Source organism: Halichoerus grypus, chromosome 2 (assembly GCF_964656455.1).
Source record: "Halichoerus grypus chromosome 2, mHalGry1.hap1.1, whole genome shotgun sequence".
In the NCBI taxonomy this organism is placed as follows: domain Eukaryota; kingdom Metazoa; phylum Chordata; class Mammalia; order Carnivora; family Phocidae; genus Halichoerus; species Halichoerus grypus.
Window position 1 is genome coordinate 102,771,030 of NC_135713.1, and position 17,902 is coordinate 102,788,931.

The 17,902-nt window shown below is 39.4% G+C and overlaps 1 protein-coding gene across 2 annotated transcripts in view; it reads right to left on the reverse strand.

The window, feature by feature from the left end:
• The window catches only part of SREK1 (splicing regulatory glutamic acid and lysine rich protein 1), a 41,076-nt gene extending 33,822 nt beyond the window's left edge, over positions 1-7,254 (reverse strand). Inside the window, exon 1 of one of the 2 annotated variants that reach the window (XM_078067265.1) lies at positions 6,961-7,254. In XM_078067265.1, the coding sequence (XP_077923391.1) occupies positions 6,961-7,121 (161 nt within the window). In that variant the 5' untranslated portion in view covers positions 7,122-7,254. The remainder of the gene's footprint in view (positions 1-6,960) is intronic. The other variant, XM_078067264.1, reaches the window with a different exon arrangement.
• Between the last annotated feature and the right edge of the window lie 10,648 nt (positions 7,255-17,902).

Genomic DNA, 17,902 nt, shown 5'->3' on the forward strand with positions numbered 1-17,902 from the left:
CTCACTTCATCTCTCAGTTAAAAATACCACCATATTACTCAAGTCATAAATCTAGGAGTCATTAAATGTAACCACCATTAGTACCGTTCACTAAATACTTCCAAATCGCTTCTGGCTACATGGTAAAATTCCATTTCTTTGTTCCTTGAAGTCAGCTGTGCCCAAGCAACTTGTTTTGGCCAATTATGTATGAGCAGAACGGACATTCAGGAGCTTTAAGGGTCACTGCTTGGCTCTTTTCCTCTGCCACAGTGACCAGCAACATTTGAGAAATGGGTGGCTGCTACATCGGCTTTATCCCAAAGTGAGTGACCACAGTAAGTAGAGTTCCCTACTCCACAAGCTTAGACTAAGAAATAATCTGGTTTTACACAACTACTGAGATTCGAGGGTGTTTCCATCCTTGACCCTTCCCTCTTCATCCAATTGGTCATTAAATCCTGTGAAGACTGTATCCCAAATATTTGTCACATGAATTCTTTTATCATTCTCACTATCAGGAGCTTAATTCAGGTCCTCATCATTTCTCACCCAGATTATCACAATGGCTCCTAAACAATCACAGTGACTCCAAACCCAACTCCTTAATAATGGTCTTTCACAAAAGCTGCCAGAGTGATCCTTCAAAACTATAAATTTTGTCATGTCATTCCACTGCTTAAATTTCCTCACAGACACCCTTTTGTTCTTGCTTTATCATCTAAATGCTCCCAAAAACCAGGCATTAGAAATACTTGTGGTGTCCAGAACACATTCTGAATATCTGGGCCATCTTTGCACATATTCCATTTGCCTATGATATCCTTCCTCTCTTTTTGAGTGGTAATTCCACTTTTCTTCAAGACTCAAGTTTCCAAGTCTTCTGGAAAGCTACTTTAAGGTATCAGTGATTAAGGACCTCTCCTCTATAAACATACATATTTATGCTATTACATTATTATTATGCTACCAGGGCATTCTATACACTTTTAGCACAGCCTCATCCATTTTCTTAGATGAAAACTCTCAACAGATTTTGGAAGCCTCTAGCCACAATTGATTGGCCACATGACACAAGGGCCCATTTTACTGGCTAACCAACAACCTATAATTTGGGTGGTTTGATCAAATCCACTTAAACAATTAGATTCTCTCTCTTGGGCTGAAAAGTCACTTATACTCAGGGCTTGGGCCAGATGCCAAAATACTGAGTACAAAATAAGTCTGCAAAGAAAATAGAGCAGATACACGGAAACAAACTGAGCAGACAATAAAGCCTCTGAGAAGAGGCAGATAGTCGCCCTGGATGCTGATTATCTTTCTGGTTCCCAGTCCCAGTTCCCATGAGGCCTACTTAATACTACAGTCTTTATTTCAATTTAGGAGAATATCCATCTTTTTAATAATTTTCTCTCTTCACGAGCTAGACTGGGTAGGGCTGTTTCTGTCTTTTGCAATCAGTACTCCCCACCCCCGCAAAAAAACCTTTAATTACAATAAGCTACTAAAGCCCTAGCAATTACAAGTATACTCTCTTTGAGCACTGAAATCTTCAAGAGCCTAACAAACCACCACTGAAAGTACATTCCCTAAATGGACAGATCCTTTTGTGAAAGAATGGAAACCTAAATAATCACTATTGAAAACTAAAAACACATTTTCCAATACCCCTACTTAAAACCCACATCATTTCAGATTTAAAACATCCAGAGGAAAAGGAAATATGAGCCTGGATGGTAAAGCAACTTCATGTTATGACAGACTACAAAAATTTGAGAAGCCCAGAACTGGATAAGAAAGGCTGACCTGTGCGGACCAAGCATTATCAAAGAAGTGTGGACACTAGACATAGCTACACCACTGTTCTAAAGAATTTTATCTTCATCTCCAATTACCTTTCTTAAAATACAGAATAGAGATCAACTTACGTTAACACTATTTTATTTTGAGCATTACAATCTAAAATACAATATAGTGGCAAGCCTAAATACAGAAGATGAATTTCTCAACAAATGTGTATTTATTTATACATCATTGTTTCCAAATTTTATATTTACAGCTTTCATTTTAATACATCTAACCTTTTAAATATTTACTTTTTTTAATTAAATAGAATTATCATCTTTAAGTGTAATTTTGACCTAGAGTTTTAATTTTTAAAAGGGCGTTACATATTCCATTTGGTCTAAACATATGCTTCTAAGGAAAGTAGCAAGAGACCAAAATAGCAAATTTTATTTCCACCTCATTTGTTGAATAAAATTTTGTTTTTGTTTTTGTTTTTCCAAATATAAAACTTTCTACAATTGTTTTTCCAAAAATTCAGAATTTCTGACCAGGAGTTTATTTATTTTTTAAAAAGATTTTATTTATTTGACAGAGAGAGGCACAGCGAGAGAGGGAACACAAGCAGGGGGAGTGGGAGAGCGAGAAGCAGGCCCCCCGCAAAGCAGGGAGCCCGATGTGGGGCTCGATCCCAGGACCCCGGGATCATGACACGAGCCAAAGGCAGACGCTTAACGACTGAGCCACCCAGGCGCCCCCTGACTAGGAGTTTAATGCAGAAATTACAGAACCAAATTTTTGAGCATCAGTTAAATTTCCTAGGCTCTAACTGGTTATTTTGTTCTTCATTAAACTTGGTGATGGCACAGTACAATCTTTTTTAAAAAAAAGTCAAGTGGTACTAATATATCCAGTCTTTTACTGTAGGGTCTATCAAAAAGGATATAATCCAAAGCATGGACAAAGTACACAGACTTATATATAAAAATATTAACTGACACATAATTTATAAGTGTTTCTCAGCAGGACTTTAGTGGTACTTTGGATGGCACAGTTTTTCCTTATGTTAAGATCTTCTATGAATTACTGACACTTGCCCACCAAATGCCAGAAGGCGCTCCAATCAATGCAGACAATCAAAAAGATAAGTTTTTGTATCTTTGCTAAAATCCATTGACTTAAAACACCAATACAAAGGAACCAATATAGCTAATGAAAGAATTTGAAAAATACACTTAAGACATAATTACAGCCTTTTAAATGTTATTACTATAAATAAGACACAGGAATATGAAAAAGTACTTTTATGTTGAATGAAAAAAGTTCACCATCAGTGTATAAATCCTTTGATTACACTACATTAAAATAAGCACATATTAAAAGGACTGCAGGTAAATATATAGAAATGAAGAGAGAAGATCGTTAAGTGGTGTTTTTCTCTCTTTCTCATAAAATGGCTATATTGGTTCTAATTTTTTTAACTAAATAAATAAGCAGTTGACACATTTTTCCTTGCTTATTAATACTTCTGAAGACCAGAGAAGTGAAGAAAACCAGCAAAAAAAAAAAAGAAAAATCAACACAGGTGTTAATATGAGACATGGTGTTAGAAATCAGGATAGGATTACCCTTCGGGGGTTAGTCACTTGAAGGGGGGCATTGGGAAAATGCTAGGGTGCAGATAAGCCTGATGTGGGCGCTGATTACACAGGTGTTCACTTTGTGGAAATTCATCAAGCTGTAATTTTATCCATACACTTTTCTGTACGTATAGTATACCTTAAAAAAAAAAAAGGTGACTAAAAAACTACAAAAGTTTCTTACTGCGGTAAAAAGGTTTTCATGACATGATATTCATTTGTTGTGCAACAAGTGAAAACAAAAATTCTGGGTATTTATCATCCGGCAGCACAAAAAAAAGAGCACAATTAAGAATTTTTAACATAGGGGCGCCTGGGTGGCTCAGTCATTAAGCGTCTGCCTTCTGCTCAGGTCATGATCCCAGGATCCTGGGATCAAGCCCCACACGAATCGAGCCCCACACCCAGTTCCCTGCTCCGCGGGAAGCCTGCTTCTCCCTCTCCCACTCCCCCCTGCTTGTGTTCCCTCTCTCGCTGTGTCTCTCGCTGTCAAATAAATAAAATCTTTTAAAAAAATTTTTTTAAAAAGAATTTTTAACATATATAATGAATGTTCACACTAATTACCGATGTTTAAAAACTAAGAAACTGAATCACATCCTCATTCCAAGAGTTAAATTTAAAATGTGAATTTTCATATTAGCAAATTCTTAAAATGTTAATGAGAAACTGTTTTCACATTCTTTTAAAGAAACGTATTTCCAAATTTAAAACAAATGAAATTCTACTCAGCTTCCAAACATGAATCATAAAGTACTATTTCCGAGACATTACAAAACAGTTATCTGTCTTCAATACAACTACTACTATTGCACTGTTATCCATTTCAGCTCAAATTTGCAAACACATCTTTAATATAAAAACCAGGTTATGACAACTTCACCATAGAGCAGAAAACACGCTGTTAGTAAAGCATGGCAATATTTTTGAAAAACAGTAATAACGGATTACACTTCAGGAAAAACTGATTAAGAATTTTGCAGGGCCCATATGTGCTATGTTTATGTTACAATTTTGCAAAATCTATTACAGTTTGTGACACACTAACTCCACCATGTTTAAGTAAATAGCTTTTTATTCTCTTTGACTTTTAAACTCCAAGTAATTAACATGTGATTTCAAAAAACAGCCCATTACTGGTGATGGACACTGGGGAGGGTATGTGTTCTGGTAAGCGCTGTGAATTGTGCAAGACTGTTGAATCTCAGATCTGTACCTCTGAAACAAATAATGCAATATATGTTAAGAAAGAAAAAGAGAAGAAGAATGTAGCAGGAGGGGAAGAATGAAGGGGGGGAAATCGGAGGGGGAGAAGAACCATAAGAGACGATGGACTCTGAAAAACAAACTGAGGGTTCTAGAGGGGAGGGGGGTGGGAGGATGGGTTAGCCTGGTGATGGGTATTGAGGAGGGCACGTTCTGCATGGAGCACTGGGTGTTATGCACAAACAATGAATCATGGAACACTATATCTAAAACTAATGATGTAATGTATGGGGATTAACATAACAATAAAAAAATTTTTTTAAAAAAAATAAAAAAATAAAAAAAAAAACAGCCCATTACTAAATCTCAGATAACTGGCAGGATACTGCCACCCATACCCTGGTTTTAACTATGAAAGTGGTATTATGTTCACGTTGAATAATATTCTGTGATATACTTCTTCTACGAGATACCTTATTACCACAACCTTGAAAGCAAGGTTAGTTTACAAAGGTTCATATACAAAATATTTTACTGCTTGATTCCAATTCTTAAGGGTACAGCCCTCTCCCAAACACTTCTCAATTAATAAAAAAACGTTCTGAATGCTGAAATGAAGAGACAGCAAAAAGCATTTTCAAAAGTTAAATAAGATATTCAAACTATAAATGCCGCAGCTGGTCAATAAATATGTATATACATGCACTTATGAAGTATTCTTGACAAAAATGTATTGTCTGAATCTAATCATGTAGAAACAATCTATATAAGCCCAGATTTACAAACTACAAGACAAAATGTCAATGTCATGAAAGACTTTTAAAAAGGTGACAGGGGACTGTTCTGGATTAAAGGAGGTAACAACCAAATAAAATAGGTGGTTTCTCATTATATTCTAGACCAAAAAAAGAAAAAGAAAAAACACATGGTTATAATAACTGGGAAAATTTAAATATGAACTACTTGTTACACCTTATCAATGTTAAAGTTCTTAAACATGTTAATAGTATTGTGGTAATGTAGAACAATGTACCTGTTCTGAAGAGATACATACTTAAGTGTTAAGGAATAAACAGTCATGGTGTCTGCAACTACTTTGAAAAGGATGGGAAGAAAGAGGGAGTTTAAGTATAGAGGGGGAGACAACTCAACTGGCAAAGAAGGAATACAGGTGAAGGAAACGTGGGTGTTATTCTTTCAACTTTTTCGTATACATTACATATTTCAAAACAAGAGAGGAAAAGAAAATTTAAAAAGTAAAATTTAAAAATCCAAACACTAACCTTTACCAATCAGTATCTATGCTGTGGCAATGCGATGTACTTACAGACAGAAACCGAAAGAAAACAGGTCTACACGCATCATTATGAAATAAACCAAAAAGTCAAATAGATTTTTTTTTTTTTTTAAAGAAATCCTGGGCAACTACTAGCTCTTCCTTCAAAGGATTTTGACACAATGAACAAAATACTGAGGATTTTAAGATTCTAAGCTCTATCTTAAAAAAAAAAAAGTATGTGTAATAAAGTGAACAACCCACAAACCCCTTACATATTTTGAGTAGATAGTACTACACAAGGGAAATCTTACTTCAAAATACAGTACTTGGGAAGTGGCCGCGAGTTGTAGACTTTTTAAACAGAGACAGACTTTTAAAGCATCCAACAGGGATAATCCTGCACCGACTAATACTTTTTATGAAAGGCTTATGACAGTGTGACCTTCAAAGCGGAAATTTTAATCCGCTGCCAAAAGGGCGAATAAGACATATTTAACAACATGGATGGGCTCGGTCAGATTCACCAAGAAGATGCTCAATTTGTGAACACCGCCCTGGGGAACAAATACAGCCCTAATTCCAATCTGCCATGAGCCACAGGCTTTCCAATCAGTAACAACGGCCTGACACTAAGACCCTAACAAGTGGACAGTTTCTCCGGCGTGGTCTCTGCGATTTTCACATTGCAAAAACGCTAACAGGCGTTTGCCATGAGGACTATTCCGGGCCCACCTGCGGCCATCTTAAGTTCGGGAAGAAAAAGGAAAAGGGGGAGGCACTGAATACGAGGACCCGACGGAGACCAGAAATCGGAGATGCACGAAAAAACAACTTCTCTAAATTCTCTCTAAGGGCTCGGCGCAGAGGTTAACCCCCACAGTCTAACTAACAAGGAGAAGAGGACCTCGGGGCCCCGCGCCCGGGTGCCCTAATCAAACATGGGCACCAAGGTAAGCCCGGGCGGTCACGTGACGGGCACCGCGCGCCCCCGTCCGCGCTCTCCCCCACGCCTCGGTGCCCGAGGTCTCTATGGCGCCCGCGCCCCTCCCCCAGCCGTGCTCGAGCACTTACTCTGGGGGGTAAAGCCGCAGCTCCTCGATTTCTCCTAGGAAGGAAAAAAGCGTCCGCATCTGCTCGCTGGTCACCGCCGACGACAGATTGGTCACCTGAATCACCGCCGTAGGGGTAAGGCCGAAGCCTAAAGCCAAACCGAAGCCGCCGCCGCTGTTCATCCCGACCCGCTGCTGCTGTCCTCCGCTCCCCAACGTCTACGACGCGTCAGCGACGGAGCCGGGAAAGCGAAGAACGCGCGGCCGCGAGCGCGCTCCCGCGGGCGAATTCACGGCGGCGGGTAGGTCTAGCCGCCCATTCCACAACTCCCCTGCTCCCAGGCTGCGCGCGCCGGCCGGAAGCGTCGCCCCGGCAACCCGGCGGGTCGGCAGAGGCTGTAGCCTGGGGCTCACGGGTCTCCCAGCCGTAAGTCCTGTCAGTGTTCTCCCTGTCGGGATTTTTATCGATCCCCCCCCGCCCCGCTTCAACTGAATCAAATTTCAGTACTCCTAAAAACGTAGGAGACCCAGCTCTTTCCGTTGTTAAATCTAGGTAGAACTGGGGAACCAAGAGGCCCGGCCTGCTGGTGCGGGGCTGGGAAGGAGGAATGACTGGGGCAACGCGGATTAATGCTTCACCAAACTGTAGCGCGTCGTGACCACATGCAGGCCGCTCCGTCGCCCCTACTATTGAAAACATTGGCCAAGTCCTAATTTAAAAAAAAAGAAAGAAAGAAAAATTTAGAAAACGTTTAATTTCTGATTGAATTAAAGAAAGGAGGCAGTAAGGGCGCCTGGGTGGCTCAGCTGGTTAAGCGACTCCCTTCGGCTCAGGTCATGATCGTGGAGTCTCGGGATCGAGTCCCGCATCCGGCTCCCTGCTCAGCAGGGAGTCGGCTTCTCCCTCTGGCCCTCCTCCCTCTCATGCCCTCTCTATCTCATTCTCTCTCTCAGATAAATAAATAAATTCTAAAAAAAAAGAAAAAAGGCAGTAAGATGAAGACTATGCGGTCGTTGTTTATAACTTGTCATTTAGTGGCTCATTTCACAGATACTAATATTTATTGAGCCTTAGGTTCCAGATGCTATTAGACAAGGGCACATAAAAGACAGCTACAGACGGTCCACATAGAACTTGCAACCTATTGAGGGACAACTAAGTATGTGCTACTGAGCAGCTGCTCCCAAAATGCCATCCCCAGAACCCTGCTGAGGGTCCTGGAGGCCCTTTCGGTGGGTCCACAAGGCCAAAACAATTTTCTTTCTCTCTCTTTTTTTTTAAGATTTTATTTATTTATTCGACAGAGAGAGAGACAATGAGAGAGGGAACACAAGCAGGGGGAGTGGGAGAGGGAGAAGCAGGCTTCCCGCTGAGCAGGGAGCCCGATGCAGGCCTCCATCCCAGGACCCTGGGATCATGACCTGAGCCAAAGGCAGACGTGCTTTTTTTTTTCCCCAGTATCCTTTTTTTTAAATTTTATTTTATTATGTTATGTTAGTCACCATACAATACATCATTAGTTTTTGATGTAGTGATCCACGATCCATTGTTTTCGTATAACACCCAGTGCTCCATGCAGTACGTGCCCTCCTTAATACCCATCACCGGGCTAACCAATCCCCCCTCCACCCCCCCCTCTAAAACCCTGTTTGTTTCTCAGTCCATAGTCTCTCGTGGTTCATCTCTCCCTCCAATTTCCCCCGCTTCATTTTTCCCTTCTCCTAATGTCCTCCATGCTATTCCTTATGTTCCACAAATAAGTGAAACCATATGATAATTAACTTTCTCTGCTTGACTTATTTCACTTAGCATGATCTCCTCCAGTCCCATCCATGTTGATGTAAAAGTTGGGTATTCATCCTTTCTGACGGCTGAGTAATATTCCATTGTATATATGGACCACATCTTCTTTATCCATTCATCCGTTGAAGGGCATCTCGGCTCTTTCCACAGTTTGGCTATTGCGGACATTGCTGCTATGAACACTGGGGTGCATATGGCCCTTCTTTTCACTACATCTGTGTCTTTGGGGTAAATACCCAGGAGTGCAATTGCTGGGTCATAGGGTAGCTCTATTTTTAATGTTCTGACACACCTCCACACTGTTTTCCCAAGTGGCTGTACCAACTTGCATTCCCGCCAACAGTGTAAGAGGGTTCCCCTTTCTCCACAACCTCTCCGACATTTGTTGTAATGACAGAGCTACCCAGGCGCCCCAAAACAATTTTCAATATAACGCTAAGACTTTGTTGACCTTCTTCACTTTGTTGGCATTTGCACTCCTCGTGTAAAAGCAATACTAGATTAAACTGCTGCACCTTAGGAAGAATCAAGGCACTGGTGCCAAACTGCACTAATAGTGGTATTTTGTATTCTTTACCTCCTTGCAATCATAGCATACAAAATTTAAAATTGTTTCAATAAGCTAATCTAAGAATGTCCTTGACAAAGGGGTAAAAATTATTAATTTCATTAAATGTTCACACTAGCATACACATCTTTTTAATGTGTGGAGAGAAATGGTAAGTACTTATGTTGCATGCCCAAATAAGATGGTTATCTCCAGAAAATGCACTCGTGTGATTGAGTATTCACACAAAAATACAAATTTTGTAAAACTTGTATATACCCCCTTAAGCTGCAGCTTTACAGTACTTTTCCGCTAAAAAATACCAGTGATATTAACACATGTATTTTTTGACATTATATAATGAGATATGGGAACATTTGAAAGATCTCTACAACTCAACCAACAACTATTTTCAAAATAGCCAATGCATGCTATTACAAAATCAAATGAGTCATCAAAGTGGTAGATAGACTCATGTATTTTAATGTAGCAGAATACAAAAAGTTAATTGATACAGTTTCCGATTCAGTCCACATTGCAACTGCACTCTAAGAAACTACCATATGTCAGGTTTGGTGTGGTATCAAAGAAGAATATCTAGAATTATCTAGAAAGGCTATGAAAATAGTTTTCCCCTTTCCAACTCCTTATCTATGTGAGACCAGATTTTCTTCGCATGTTTCAACCAAAATATATCACAACAGATTGAATGCACAGATATGAGAATCCAGCTGTCTTCTATTAAGCCAGACATTAAAGAGTTTTGAAAATGTAAAACAGGGACGCCTGGGTGGCTCAGTCGTTGAGCATCTGCCTTCGACTCAGGTCATGATCCCAGAGTCCTGGCCTTCGACTCAGGTCATGATCCCAGAGTCCTGGGATCAAGCCCCACATCGGGCTCCCTGCTCGGCAGGAAGCCTGCTTCTCCCTCTCTCTCTCCCCCTGCTTGTGTTCCCTCTCTCGCTGTGTGTCTCTCTGTCAAATAAATAAATAAAATCTTTAAAAAAAAAAAAAGTAAAACAATGCCACTCTTCTCAAATTCTTTTTTGGAAAATATCATTTTATCATAAAAATACATCATTTACATTAATATATAATAGGTTTTAAAATACTAAGTTTCTAATTTCTAATGTGGATAGATATCCCATAAATCTCTCAGGGTCCTCAATAATTTCTGAGAGTGTAAAAGCATCCTAAGTGAAGTCTGAGAACTACTACCAGAGGGATAAGCATAGACAAAATTGGGAGTATATAGGAGGGCCACTTAAAGTTAGTCCTAATGGAAGACTTTCTAGGAGAATTGTTGCTTGTGCTGAATTTTAAATAAACAGGAATTAGCCAGGCTGGGGGAGAGGAGGGTAGGCAATGAAGGGCATTCCAGACTGAGTATGAGGAATATACAAATGCAGAGAGGTATGGGAGCCCAAGTGAGGTTCAGAATATTCAAAATTTATTCCTGCTAGACCAAAAGATGGTTAGAGATACATGAGAAAGAATAAGCTTTGATGAAAGGTGCTGTTTGTCATGGTAAGAGGTTACTTTATTATACACTTTATACACTATTGAGAGCCATTGAAGACCTCTGAGCAGAAGAATGACCATGATGAGGTTCAAGTTTTAGAATGATTGTTGTCACTGCAACATGAAGATACATTGAAAAGGGTGGTGACTAGGGAAGCCTGGGTGGCTTGGTCAGTTAAGCCATCTGCCTGCAGCTCAGGTCATGATCCCAGGGTCCTGGGATGGAGCCCCACGTCAGGCTCCCTGCGCAGCCGGGAGTCTGCTTCTCCCTCTCCTTTCACCCCTCCCCTCTGCTTGTGCTCTCACTCTCTCTGTCTCTCTCAAATGAATAAAAAATGCTAAAAAAAAAAAAAAAAAAAGAAAGAAAAGGGTGGATACTAGAGGCAAAAGAACTGGATCAAAGGGTAAGTGGAGGTAATGACAGAAAGCAAGGAATAGTCCCAATTTTGGGAAGGACTGACCCATTTGAAAATAAAACAAATAAAGGTTATCCACTTGGAAAAAATATAAATGGACATACACTCAGTTTTAGACACAATTACAGGTGTTTTTTTGGTCCTCCTGAAGCCCAACCATGGATTCCTAGAATTAACAGTCACAAGTCTAGAATAGCTGTCCTCAGACTTCAGTATACATCAAAGTCACCTAGAGGGCATGTTAAAACAGACTGCTGGCTTCCTCCCAAGTAGGTCTGGAGTGGGGCCTGAAAATTTAAATTTCTAACAAGGTCCCAAGTGCTGCTGCTGCTGGTGACCTGAGAACCCCACTTTCAGAACCCCTGGTTTAGAAGGTCATAAGAGCAGTACTTAGTACATTTACTAATCTACTGTTGATAGTAAGGCAGAGGGAGGAATTTGTTTCTGGCCTGGGGGATTGTGTAATAGTGGCATAACTTAGGACCAAAAATAGGAAGGAAAGGCAGCTTTGAGAGGAATGAGCAAACAAATATTGAGGTCCACTACGGACAAGTTTCTGAAATGAAGTTGAGAGAAAATATCTAGAACTAAGATACAGTATGTGACTTAAGCTTGAAAGTAGATACAGTTAGGCCAGGCACATATGTAGAGGAGGCACAGTGGGTAACATTAAAGGGATACAAATAACAAACAACCCAAAACAAAATCAAGGCAGCGTGTAAAGGGGAGGGGGTGTTGTCACCAAAGCTAAAGGAGGAAAAAATCCTAATTAGGAAAAAGCGAGGCTTGGGGAGGAAAGAATGCTGAAAAGTATCACATTCTGTAGAGATGACAGAATCAAGGACAAGATGTGCCCATTGATAGATATAATGTGACTATTGAGACAAAAGCTGTATGAACCAGTTTAGAGAAGCAAAGTGCACAGCCTCACTTCTCTTGATTCCTCTGTGAATCTTCCAGCAAAACTTCCCAACGCTGGGCCTGTCCTAGCCCTGCCGCTTTGGCCAATGCCAAACTGCTCCACCCCGGGAGAGTTTTCAGATAAGCTTTAGAAATCCAACCTTTATGCCATGTTCTGTCTTCAACCTCATGGCCCCCATTTGCAGATATTTCTTCATCACATAGGCTTCTTGGTTTCATCTGCCTACCAACACCTCCTAAAACAGTAAGACAAGCAGTGACAAACTTTCAGTGCAGAGAGGGCTCCTCACAATTAGGTTCAGGACCATAACAGCAAACCAGAAACCAAAAATAAGGAAGATAAACTCCAGTAAATATATTAACAACAACAAAAAAAGAAAGATATACATTAAAATCGTATGCGATTCTTGGATCTAGAACCTGGAATTGGACTCTGGAGGGAGCAGCTTTGGGAGCCTAGCCACAGGAAGAAAATGTTTGATCTGTGAAGCTACACAGATGAGTGTGGATTGTACTTACAAGAGGCCATGGTGTCTTTGGTCTTGTTTTGCTTTTTGAACAAATGAGATCTCCAATGAATCTACTCTACGGAATTTTAAAGGAAATTTTGACAGAGAATAATTTAGAAGTACCATCAAGTAAGGAAAAATCTCTAAGTAGCCCTATCTTTGAAGGAGGAGCGCTGATTGTAGACTGAATACAGCAAGAAAGCACTGGGAGGAAGGTTTTTTAATTTAATTTAATTTTATTTATTTATTTGACACAGAGAGAGAGGGGACACAAGCAGGGGCAGTGGGAGAGGGAGAAGCAGGCTTCCCGCTGAGCAGGGAGCCCGATGCGGGGCTTGATCCCAGGACCCTGGGATCATGACCTGAGCCGAAGGCAGACGCTTAATGAGTGAGCCACCCAGGCACCCCTGGGAGGAAGGTTAATAACTAGAAAGAATCAGAAGTGGAGAGCTTTGCATGCATGAATGCACTATGTGTGTGTACGTATGTGTTCATGTGTAGAGTGCTTTGAAATAGGACTCTTCCAGAAATGAAGCAGAAATTCTTAGTCTTTCCTGTGCTTAACCACATCACCCTCTTCTTTCAGAATCCAGAACTCTCCGTTAGTTCATGATGTCTCTAGTGGGCTGATTCTGAAAACTTATCAGTTGGCATCGATTTTTTTTAATGACTAAAAATTACTCTAGATAGCTTAAACAGAAGGGAAAGTATAGGCAATGATGGCGAGGTTATTTCATGAAGTGGAAGTGCACAACCAAATCTTTGGAAGAAGTATGACTAGGACATATTTAGAACAGACTTTGGCTACTCTAAAAAAACAGAAAATATGTACGAAGACAACTATGGTATTTAATAGAATTTTGGGCAGAATTGCACATAGAAATCTTAGGAAAGGAATTGACCAGAGCAATTCTGGGAACTTTAGCTGGAGACATTCATAGACCATCTCAAGAGTGTTGCCAAGGGGCACCTGGGTGGCTCAGTCAGTTAAGCATCTGACTCTTGGTTTCTGCTGCCCCGCCCACTCCCCCACCCACTGTGCGCACTGTCTCCCTCTCTCTCTCTATCTAAAATAAATAAATATTTTTTAAGGGGCGCCTGGGTGGCTCAGTTGTTAAGAGTCTGCCTTCGGCTCAGGTCATGATCCCAGGGTCCTGGGATCGAGCCCCCAGTTCTCCCTCTCCCACTCCCCCTGCTTGTGTTCCCTCTCTTCCTGTGTCTCTCTCTGTCAAATAAATAAATAAAATCTTAAAAATAAATAAATAAATATTTTTTAAAAAGAGTGTTGCCAGGGTGCCTGGGTGTCTCAGTCAGTTGAGCGTCTGCCTTTGGCTCAGGTCATGATCCCAGAGTCTGGTGATCGAGTTCCGCGTCGGGCTCCCTGCTCAGTGGGAACCTGCCTCTCCCTCTCCCTCTGCCGCTCCCCCTGCTTGTGCTCTCTCTCTCTCTCTCTGTCAAATAAATAAATAAAATTAAAAAAAAAAAAAAAGGAGTGTTGCCAATAAGGTAAATCAACTCCAGTGATTCCCCAGTTTTTGGCAATCACGGATCTGCTTTCTGTTTCTGTACATTTGGCTTTTTTGGAAATTATATACAAATGTAGTTATACAATATATGATCCTGAGAATCTAACTTCTATCACGAAGCCTAGTGTTTTTGAGGTTCGTGTATATTGGAGCATGTATCAATAGTTTTATTCCTTTTTAGTGCCAAATACAAATAGTGTTATATGAATATTCAATATTTTGTTGATTTGCTCAACAGTTGATGGACATTTGGGTTGTTTCCAGTTTGGGGCTATTATGAATAAGGCTACTATGAACATTCATGTATAAATCTATTTTTTTTTTTTTTTTTTTTTTTTTTAATTTTTTTTTTTTTTTTTTTTAATTTATTTGACAGAGAGAGAATGAGAGAGAAAGCACATGAGAGGGGGGAGGGTCAGAGGGAGAAGCAGACTCCCTGCCGAGCAGGGAGCCCGATGCGGGACTCGATCCAGGGACTCCAGGATCATGACCTGAGCCGAAGGCAGTCGCTTAACCAACTGAGCCACCCAGGCGCCCTAAAGAGTAAAAGTTTTTTTATTTTGATGAAATCCAAATTATCAATGTTTTCTTTTATTTTTTATGTTTTTATTGTCACATCAAAGAAATCTTTGCTTCTCCCAAGGTCACAAAGATTTTCTTTTTCTCCTTTCTCCTTTTTCCTTTTTTTTTTTTTTAAGTAGGCTCTACACCCAACATGGGGCTTGAACTCATGACCCCAAAATCAAGAGTCCCACACTCTATCAACTAAGCCTGCCGGGCACCCCACAAAGATTTTCTCCTGTTTGTTTGTTTTTTTTCTGGAGACTTTTAGTTTTATCTCTTACATTTAGGTATCTGATCCATCCTTAGTTAAATTTTATGTGTTGTGTTCAGTAAGGGTCATTGTTCTCTTCACTGTTCCTCCTTCGCCTCTTCTCCTCCTCCTCCTTCTCTTTCTTCTTCTTCTTCATATGATATCAAATTGTTTTAACACCATTTGCTGAAAGGACTATCCATTCCCCATTGCATTATCTGAGCAACTTTGTCAGAATCCAATTGACCATAAGTTGAAAGATTTATTCTGAACTCTAAATTCTGTTCTACTCATCTATATACCACACTGTCTTAATTACTATATTCATAATAAGTTTTGAAATTGAGTAGTGTGAGCCATCCAAATTTCTTCTTCTTTTCCAAAAGTCTTTTAACTATTCTATGTCCTTTTCACTTCCTTGTAAACTTTAGGATCAGCTTATACATTTCTACAAAAACAAAAGCAAAAACAAAAAAACCTCCTGGGATTCTGATAAAGATTGCACTGACTCCATATGTCAGTTTTAGAGAAATTGTCATTTTAACAATCCTGAGATTTCCATTCCATGAACCTAGAATTTCTCTCCGTTTATTTAGACCTTCGTCACTTTCTCTCAGCAGTGTTTTGTAGTGTTTTTGTACTTCTTTTAAAATGTATTTCATGGGCGCCTGGGTGGCTCAGTCGTTAAGCGTCTGCCTTCGGCTCAGGTCATGATCTCAGGGGCCTGGGATCGAGCCCCACATCGAGCCCCACATCGGGCTCCCTGCTCAGCGGGAAGCCTGCTTCTCCCTCTCCCACTCCCCTTGCTTGTGTTCCTTCTCTCACCGTCTCTCTGTTAAATAAATAAATAAAATCTTTAAAAAAATAAATAAAATAAAATGTATTTCAAAGTATTTTATTCTTTTTGATGTTATTGGAAATAGGATGGTTTTCTTAATTTCATTTTTGGACTGTTCTTTGCTGGTATATAGATAAAAATTATTTTTATATGTTCTTGATACCTTGCTAAACTTGTTTAATAGGTTTTTTTTGTTGATTACTCTCAATTTTCTTTCTTTTTTTTTAAGGATTTTATTTATTTATTTGTCAGAGAGAGAGAGCGAGAGCACAAGCGGGGTAGGGGGGGAGCGGAAGGCAGAAGGAGAAACAGGCTCTCTGCTGGGCAAGGAGCCCAATGTGACACTCGATACTAGGACCCTGGGATCATGACCCGAGGCGAAGGCAGATTCTTAACAGACTAAGCCACCCAGGCATCCCAACTCTCTATTTTCTATATACAAGATCATGTCATCTGTCAATAAGAGTAATTTTATTTCTTTTTTTTCCTTCTGAGATGTATGCTTTTATTTTTTCTTTTCTTAATGCCCTCACTAGAGTCTTCAGTACAATGTTGAGTAGAAGTGATGAGAACAGACATCCTTGTCTTATTCCTGATCCTTGGAAGAAGCAATCAGTCATTCACCATTAAGTATGAGGTTAGCTTGGTTTTATTAAGAGACTCTTCATTAGGCGAGGAAAGTTCTATTACATTCCTAAATTGTTGAGAGTTTTCACCATGAATGGATGCTGGATTTTTTAAATGCTTTTTTCTCCATCTACTGAGATGATCATGGTATTTCTAGGATAAATTCCACTTGGTCATGTTATGTAATCCTTTTTGTATGTTGCTAGATTTGGCTTGCTAATACTTTGTTAAGGATTTTTTTTATGAGGCATATTGGTTTTTGGTTTTCTTTTTTCACAATGTATTTATCTGGCTGGCTGTGATGTCAAGATAATACTGGCCTTGTTGCATGAATTGGGAAGTATTCCTTCTTTCTCTATTTTGTGAAGGAGTTACGTAGGAATGACACTATTTCTTCTTTAATTGGAATTCACCTGTGAAGCCATCTGCCCCTGGGATTTTCTTTCTTTCCTTTTTTCTTTCTTTCTTTCTTTCTTCTTTCTTTCTTTCTTTCTTTCTTTCTTTCTTTCTTTCTTTCTTTCTTTCTTTCTTTCTTTTCTTCCTTTCTTCCTTTTCTTTTCTTTCTTTCTTTCTTTCTTTCTTTCTTTCTTCTTTCTTTCTAATTGAAGAATCGTTAACATACAATGTTACATTAGTTCAGGCTTTTCTTTATGGGAATATTTTTCATTACCTAGTTAAATTTTTATTTCTTATAGGTCTATTCAGATTTTCTACCTCTTAAAATAGTTATGTTAGTGTTTGTCTTTTGGGGAATTTATCCATTTCATCTAAGTTTTATCATTTGTTTATCAAAAGGTGTTCAAATAATCCTTCTCATCTTTACAATTTCTGAAAGGTCAGTATTAATGTTCTTTCAATCCTGATATTGGTAATTTATGCCTTCTCATTTTTCTTTGTCGGTTTGGCTAAAGGTTTATCAGTTTTGTTGATCTTTTCAAAGAAGCATCTTTCAGTTTTATTGATTTTCTCTAATTTGTTTCTGTTTTTTGTTTTATAGATTTCCATACTGATTTTATCATTTTCTCACTTCTGCCCGCTTTGCAGTTGATCTGCTCTTATTTTCTGGTTTCTTAAAGCAGAAGCTTCCATTATTGATTTGAGACTTTTTGTTTTCTAATATTACCATTTAGTGCTATATATTTTCCTCTAAGCACTGTAGGGAATACTCTTTTTAGAGTGTTCAGAAAAGCTATTCAGAGCTAAATGTCTCACCAGAAGCACTATACTATAAATTTCTTTTTGTTACTGATTTATAATTTAATTCTTGTTGTTGGAAAACATACTACGAATGATTTCAAGTCTCTTAAATTTATTGAGACACGTTTTACAGCCTAACATATGTTCTGTCCTGGAAATTGTTCTATGTGTACTTGAAAAAAATGTGTATTCTGTTGTAGTTGCATGGAGTATTCTGTAAATGTCACTTAGCTCAGGTTGGTTG